The 8,647-nt window shown below is 36.9% G+C and overlaps 1 protein-coding gene across 1 annotated transcript in view; it reads right to left on the bottom strand.

Annotated features, from left to right (window-relative positions):
- CRPPA (CDP-L-ribitol pyrophosphorylase A) overlaps positions 1 to 8,647 on the bottom strand; it is a 181,238-nt gene that overhangs the window by 74,851 nt on the left and 97,740 nt on the right. The window contains exons 7-8 of the mRNA XM_026649427.1: positions 3,970 to 4,062; positions 2,200 to 2,292 (exon numbers count right to left, since the gene is read on the bottom strand). Coding sequence (XP_026505212.1) covers positions 2,200 to 2,292; positions 3,970 to 4,062 — 186 coding nt within the window. The remainder of the gene's footprint in view (positions 1 to 2,199; positions 2,293 to 3,969; positions 4,063 to 8,647) is intronic.

Here is an 8,647-nt window from a genome sequence, read left to right as displayed (position 1 = left end):
TTTTTTTTTTTTTTTTTTTTTTTTAGCTTAGCACGAGGTCTATTTATTTTTAGGACATTGCTCTACTTTTGAGAGAGACTTTGTGTGCATCAAAAATATGTTTCATTAACAGGCAATTTTGTGTATCTGTTATTAAGGTTATTCCCAGGCTATCTAGGTCAGGGATATTTAGAATGTACTGGGAGAATAATTTAACAGATGAATCAGATCCCGTAGTTTAAAAACATATATATTGCTAAACAGAACATATTAAATGTATCTTATTCTTCTTAGAAGGTATTAACAGTTTAACAATTTGGGATTGGGAGGCAGGGCAGAGAAACAGGGCTTCTGTAAAGATTGTGCTGCACCGCAGGCAGATATCAAGATCTGTGTAGTTTGAGGGCAGAACCCTGACAGAAGTTTCCTTAGTGAGCTCTTGTAAGGAATTTATGTTCTCATATATTTTTTCTTGAAAAGTTGACATGGGTCTGGAATGTTTTATTATTGCTACTATCAATCCTTAGCCCTTTCATTTTACACCCCAGACAAGAAAGAATTTAATACCCATCCGATAACAGACAACAGCCATGACATCTACTGCAAAAGATTTTAAAGTTATAGTGTTATCTGGCTGATTGATAATTCTATAAAGATTCGCTCCTCCTTGGGCTTTATATGTAGATAAAGTGATTAAAGCAGTTATTCAAGGGATAATGCAAACAATATTCTGCCCAAGAGGGAAAGTATTTTGTGTTACCACATACCTGAATAGTTGGCAAGAAAGAAGAGTCTTTTATGGAGGCCCCTAAATATTGGGTGCAGGAGTGAGAGATCCGGATTTTCTCTATTTCTCATAGGTAAACAGAGGAAACCCAACTAAAACTTAAGAGGTTGGTTCACATGGAGGTTCCTACTGAATTTCCTCATAAATGTACATAAGCAAGTAAAGACTAAATTCTCAAGTGTCAAGGATCAGCATTCAGGCCAGCCCACTGTCTGCAGCGAACACTTGGGTCAGATAAGGATGTAGTATTTGTGATGTGCTATTCACTTGGAAAGTGTTTTATAAACATTAACTAATAAATATTCACAACATCTGTTAGTTGGTAATGGATAAGTGACTTGTTCTGGGTACAGAGAAAGTGACTGTCAGGGCTGAGACTAGAACTCAGGAGTTCTTGACTCCTAGCCAATGCAATCCTCTCAGACTAGCTGAGATTCTACTGCCAGTGGCTTCATGTATAACATCAACCTATGTGTTGGCAAGTACCTTACTCAAAGAATGATATTTAAAATAACAGTCAGTTGTGATGCACTATTGCTACCAAAAGCTTTAAGTACAATACAGCAGCATAATCCTTGGAACTGGGTAGAACTGGAAACTTCCCTTTCTCCATACTCTCAGCAAGGCAGAAAACTAGTACAGAGAACTATGCACTGCTGTTCAGCAGAAGGAGAGGCTTGCAGAGCTGCTCAACTGCATGGAAAATTCTTGTCTCATATTTTGTGTCATTATGAATCCCTCTGCCCCTCTAGGTGTAGAAGGAGCATTCAGCCCAAACTCTGAAGATATCCTCAGCAGCAGTAGCAAATAACTCATGTAACCAGAATGTAAACCACATACATATTGATAATACATACACTTAGAAAGACTGATACTTAATGAAAGTTTACCCATAGCTGAATTTATTAGGTCTTAAGAGATCCAGGTAGGTAAATGACATTTTTAAATTATATTGTACACAGTTTTTCAAATTTCCTTGTAAAACATGTGGCAGAAAATTATCATAATTTTAAAACTGATAAAACCACACAACATAACTTAAAATGCCATTTACCTGACACCCGATTGGCTGTTTCCACACTCTTACAGAGCTCAATGCAATCTGCAGCATCGCCAGAATGAATAGGGCATAATAAAGCAGTGGGAGCTAAAAATCCAACTAGGACTAGACACCATGAAACCTTAAAGAAAATAAAGTACATTTTCAAGTAATGCTGTACCTTTTATCTGCCTCAGCTTGGCTCCTGGCAGCATTAAGTACATATTGCTGAAGTGCAATGACTTTTTATAATCTCATTTACAGTTCACCATTTAAAAATATTTAAAATCACATGAAATCACATGAAATATTTTATAAATTATACAGATTCTAAGAAAACCATTTTATATTTGATTAGAGGTTTATTACATTAAACTTATATAAGTTAACCTACCGAAATGAGAACAACTGGATGTAAGACAGAAATTCTTGCATTTTCAAGTATATCCACTAATTGCTGGGTTTCTTTAATGTCAGATTTTTTAGCCTAAATAAAAGGAAATTTTAAAGTTACCAAAAGAAAATAAAGCAAAGCCTAATTCACAAAGTGCAGTGAAAGGTTCTTTTATCCACCGGAAAGGGAAATACACCCTTAATATACCTCTTTTATTTGTAATACTTTGGATTGGTGAAATTATAGCCATATACAGCATGCGGTCATGAATTCTGCTACATTCTAAGGCATATAAGTGACAAAACTGGAATCTAGATGTGGTTCAACTTAAACCCTTCCTGCTCCAGTACAGGATCCTAACCAGAGGTTTAGTGGAATGGACTTGTCAGAGCCAGTAGGTACCAGCACAGACCATGTGATGGATGCTGAGTTTGATGGCCACAACAACATTTTGAACCAGTCACATTGCCACATGAGGCAATCTCAGTGGACTACAATCTCTGTGGAAGCATACATTACAGGGAGTCTCAAATTTACTCCTGACATAATTCTGCGCCCCTGTAGCAGTCTGCCTACAAAGTAACATTGTTAATGTTCCTATTGTTAGTTAACTGTTCCCATTCTCAGTCAATTCCCCCAGGAGCATAAAACCTGTGAAAGTTTTAATGCCCCTACATTGCCAGAGTGATGTAAAGGAGCTTTATTATAAATGACATTAAGGGAATCCTCAACTAGGAAGATCTATGTGTTTTCTCACTTTTTTCCTGTGCCAAAGTGGCACAATGGAGTTAGATTACAGCTCAGGATTTATTTTATTTACCCATTTAAAAAAAAAAAAAAAAAAAGACTTTAAGGGCAAATAAAACATTTACCAAGCAGTCAATAAAATGTCAGGACAACTAGAACCAACCACTTCCCAAAGTACCCAGCCAGGTCCAGGATAATGATTAGCAAAACTGTATCACTTTAATGTGTGAAAGTCTGAGCAATTTAAAATGACATTACATTTTTTGTTTCTTTTCTTTTTTTTTTTTTTCCTGTTTGGTGTTCTGTAATGTAATTTAAATGAAAATCCAGGATTATAACTGGAATGCAGGGTATTAGTAACCAAGTGTTTGTAACTTAACTTTTACGTGTTTAGGAAATGCTGAATAGTTATTGTGACTTTTTTCTGTATTGTAGTTTAAATAAATTACCAAAACAATTGAAACTGGTGTGATTACATTGCATTATTTTGACAAATAAAATATGCAGAATTTTGTAGAATTTTGAATTTTTTGGAGTAGAATCCCCCCAGGAATACAAAATTGTATTCCAATGATAACTTCAGCCTGAATACTCTGTTTCTGAGATAGCACAACAAGAATCAAAGAAATATGCTATCAACCCTATGATCCTTTGCAGTTTATTTGTTTCAACTGGTGATTTATAAGAACTCTTTATCCCTCCTATGCAATAATTCACTGGCTGCTTTACAAGGTGCTTGTGACTGGAGTGAGTACAAGAATGGGGGTAGGAAGGGCACATATTCAACTACAAGTGTCTCAATTGTCTATGACTCTTGAAAGATAAGGGAATTTCTGGGCCTGTCACACACTAGAAATACAAACCTCAGGAGTGAGATTCCCATGTGGCAATATTGATTTTACTATTTATTGTTCAAAACACATTACCCACAAAAACTTATTGTGAGTTGTTGATTTATTGTAAAAATCAATAAATTTCTTAAATGTGAAGTGCATAATTAGCATATTTGTCCATAATACTCACATTTATGCAAATAAAATTGTAGCATTGTCCTAAAAAGATTTTCTGTAGACGATTATCATTTTTACATAGAAACACTGATTTACCTTTAGCCTGCTGAAAAAGCAAACAGATATTGTATCAATATACAAACTCAGAACAGTATTACTACTCACTCTTTTAAAGCCGCCACCACTGCAGTGTCTGTGAGCATTTTACATGGCTTAAAATTCACAATTAACATTCTAAATATGCAACTCAAAAACACTCCCTGCAGCTTAAGAGAGGGGGCAGAGCCAGATCTGCTGAGACAACTAAAAGCCAGGACACTGTATCAGTTGAAAAAACGTGGACAAAAAGGTGTATTCTTCAAATCTTTATCATCATGGCCAGATTCAAGTTTAAGTGGTATTGCTGGAAAGAGCAAGTCGCCTGCTACTGAGAATGCCCTGCCTCCAACCCCTGTAAGCTTCAGCCTTGGAATGGCAAGTTCCATTGTTTCCAATAGACAGATGGAAGGTTAGAGATGTAGAGGCTGTTTTTAGGGTTGAGGATTTTTAAGTTTCTATATACAGTGATTAACACTTTGAATTTCTCTTGAGGACCATTTTTTCAATAAATACTTTAAAATCTGCATTCTATCATTCTTTTTCTCTTCCCCCACCCCCCTCAGAATCATAGAATATCAGGTTTGGAAGGGGCCTCAGGAGGTCATCTAGTCCAACCCCCTGCTCAAGGCAGGACCAATCCCCAACTAAATCATCCCAGCCAGTGCTTTGTCAAGCCTGATCTTAAAAACCTCTAAGGAAGGAGATTCCACCACCTCCACAGGTAACCCATTCCAGTGCTTCACCACCCTCCTAGTGAAAAAGTTTTTCCTAATATCCAACCTACACCTCCCCCACTGCAACTTGAGACCATTACTCCTTGTTCTGTCCCAATTCATGGCCAAGACAGCACTCACTCCTTGAGGCAGGCAGGAAAGATGAGACAAACTGAGCATCGAACCTTGGAGACTGAGAACATTACATTAGGAATCCCGTAGGGTTCAGTTCTTGGGCAACTTTATTTAACATTTTTATTGATGATCTGGAAGAAATCATTACTGATAAAGTTTTCTATGACCCAAAGATTGGTTAGGTGATAGATAAGGACACGTTAGTTAAGACAATCTGAATGCTGGTAAGCTGGGATCAAACAACATGTAGTTCAACATGGACAAATATAGGATCATACATCTATGAACAAATAATGCAGGCATGGGATGGGGAACTGTATCCTGGAAAGCAGTTATTCTGAAAAGGACTTAGGGGTTAAAGTGGCTAAACAAGACAATATGAGCTCCCAGTGAGATACTTTCACAAAAGAGCTGTTGTGATACTTGAGTGTATAAACATGAACATCAAATAGCAGTAGGTGGGTTATATTACTGCTGTATATGCGTAAGAGAATGGGGCCTGTCCTATAACGTCCTCTTCCTGCTGGATCCTGGCTTGCTCATGCTGAACCAGTGCCCTCCCTGGGGAAATTCTGCCTGGAACCTTCTCACCAAGCCCAGACAACATAGTTTCCAGTCTTCTCAACAATGAGATCAAAACTTCCCCAAGTCTGTCCCTCACTCCCCATAAGTTCCTCAACCAAAGTTCCTGGCTCTTACCTCAGAGCCTTTTTGATAACAGGATTTCCCACAGTCTCCCTTCAGTCCATTTTTTATTTCTGGGAACAGTTCCTCATACCAGTAGCTCCAGCCTATGGCAGCTCCCCCTCTCCATTTCCTGTTCCTCCTTTTATGAGGATCAGCCAGTTAAGCTGCAGGTCTTTTCCCAGGTGCAGCAGCCAGTTGCTGGCCTTTTGCCTCAGTCGAATGGTATCTCTTATACCTTCACAATATGACACTGATGAAATTACTACTGCAATATCATGTACAGTTTTGATGTCAACACTTGAAAAAATGGAATTTGAAAAATTGGAGAGGGCTCAGAGAAGAGCCACAAGAATGATTTACGAACTGGAAAACATGCCTGAAAATGAGACTTAAGAGATCAATCTATTTAGCTTATCGAAAAGAAGGTTAAGAGGTTATTTGATTACAATCTAAACACTTACATGAAGAGAAATTATCTGATAGAAAAGCATGTGTCAGCCTAGCAGACAAGAGCATAACAAAATCCAATGGCTGGAAATTGAGGTTAGACTTTCAAAATAGAAAACCATTTTTTAACAGTAGGTAATTAACCATCAGAACAAATTACCAAAAGATGTGGTGGATTCTCCATCTTTGAAATCTTTATATCAAGACTGGATGCCTTTCTAAAAGATATTCTGCAGTTCACCCACAAGTTACTGAGCTAGGAAGCATTGACTCTTAGGTTTCCAGTTCAGCAGCAAATAAGAAATGCAGCAACCAAATGGAGCTGTTTTTCAGTCTGTGTGCCAGTATTTTGAATAAAAATGTTTTTAAAAATTCTGAGGGATATGAGCTGGTGTTTTGAGCTAAGATTTGATAACACTTGGTCAGTAAACAACATGCACAAATAACACCTGATGAGTAGAGTATGCTTATGTGACTAAATGGATGGAGATAAGAGGTCTTGCCAAATCATTACTGGATTTAGGAGCAATTAGCTTTCAGTTATAGAAAATGATTACAAACGTGCCATTTTGATTCATAAGATGGAAATTTTAAACAACCTTGATAAATGAACCTAACATAAAATGAATAAATTGTATAGAAAACACTATTTTTAGCGAAAACACATTTTTCCTACTTACCTTGCCACCTATGTTACGGTTTCAACTTTCTTCAATTTCCGTTTTTATAAAAAAAACATTAATACCCATGCACCAGTCATCCATAAAAACTAGTTAAAATACTACAGTTGAACTTTATTAAATATATACATAATTAATACCATTCTAGGGGACTAAACAGTGCTGTGATTAATGCACTAGCCCGTCACCCCTGAAAGGCTAATTAGTGAACCTGGCCTACATCCCAAGTGAAATGAATTTAATATTTTCAATCTAGTCCCTTGTGGATATTTATTTAATCACAAAACTTGTATACAACTTAGCCATATTCATCACAATTGGCAATCTCTGCATAGGAGAGGACCAGGTCTGAGGAACCAACAGTGCATAATTTTCAAGCACAAAGAGGGAAACATCTTTAGTCTCCTTATAAATTTACTTGTTTTAACATGGCAATGAATAAATTAACAATTGCAATGAATAGGAAAAGTTGTTGACCTAGTTTTTTTACAGTAATAGATATGTGTGTAGTGAAAAGTGTCTTTCAGTAACAACATTAATTTATTAGTCACATATTTTATTATAAAGTTCTGGTTAAAAATCATTGTGGGAGGTACTACTTTGCATGAGATTAAGTAATTCTTGGAATTCTCTCAGAAAAGTTGTTATTTGCATTTCCTTCAGTTCATTGATATCATTTTTGAAGTGTTTTTTCTGTTGGTATTGGCTTTTGGAATCTCTCATCACAATCTGTCCTCTGGAGAGGTAAATTAATTGAATAATCAGAGAAATCTATCTATCTATAGTGTAGTCAATGATTCTTTAGACTTTACATGTAGAAGTGAGCACAAATGCTAAGTGAATGCTAACATGTTTGCTATTATGGACTAGAGTGGCAAAGCTGTCTCAAACAAATTGAGGATATATTTTTCAAGTGCTGAGTGCCAGTAACACACTTTTCAAAGTTTTGGCAAGACACATGTTTGAAATTGGAGGCAGAATAGCTGATTAGTTTCCTTTCCCCTTTTAAATTATTCTAGTGGCACAGAGGGCCTTGGATACTGTCTTTAACACAATGGTGAAATTTGGTCCATTTCCTTAAGAGTTGATGGCAACCAGAAACAGGCTATTAGTAAGATTACTAACACATATGCTAGGTAACAAATCTGAGGAACTGTCACAGATTGAAGTGTCACTAAAGGAGGTTTTGGAATTAATTGATAAACTTAACATTAACAAGTCACCAGGACCAGATGGCATTCACCCAAGAGTTCTGAAAGAACTCAAATGTGAAGTTGCAGAACTATTAACTAAGGTTTGTAACCTGTCCTTTAAATCGGCTTCTGTACACAATGACTGGAAGTTAGCTAATGTAATGCCAATATTTAAAAAGGGCTCTAGAGGTGATCCCGGCAATTACAGACCGGTAAGTCTAACGTCGGTACCGGGCAAATTAGTCGAAACAATAGTTAAGAATAAAATTGTCAGACATAGAAAAACAAACTGTTGAGCAATAGTCAACATGGTTTCTGTAAAGGGAAATCGTGTCTTACTAATCTATTAGAATTCTTTGAAGGGGTCAACAAACATGTGGACAAGGGGGATCCAGTGGACATAGTGTACTTAGATTTCCAGAAAGCCTTTGACAAGGTCCCTCACCAAAGGCTCTTATGTAAATTAAGTTGTCAAGGGATAAAAGGGAAGGTCCTTTCATGGATTGAGAACTGGTTAAAAGACCGGGAACAAAGAGTAGGAATTAATGGTAAATTCTCAGAATGGAGAGGGGTAACTAGTGGTGTTCCCCAAGGGTCAGTCCTCGGACCAATTCTATTCAACTTATTTATAAATGATCTGGAGAAAGGGGTAAACAGTGAGGTGGCAAAGTTTGCAGATGATACTAAACTGCTCAAGATAGTTAAGACCAAAGCAGACTGTGATGAACTTCAAAAAA

Source organism: Terrapene carolina, unplaced genomic scaffold (assembly GCF_002925995.2).
Source record: "Terrapene carolina triunguis isolate 2854851 unplaced genomic scaffold, T_m_triunguis-2.0 Scaffold84, whole genome shotgun sequence".
Taxonomy (NCBI): domain Eukaryota; kingdom Metazoa; phylum Chordata; order Testudines; family Emydidae; genus Terrapene; species Terrapene triunguis.
The sequence above is the reverse complement of the archived record's forward strand: the minus strand, read 5'-3'. Positions and strand labels throughout refer to the sequence as shown.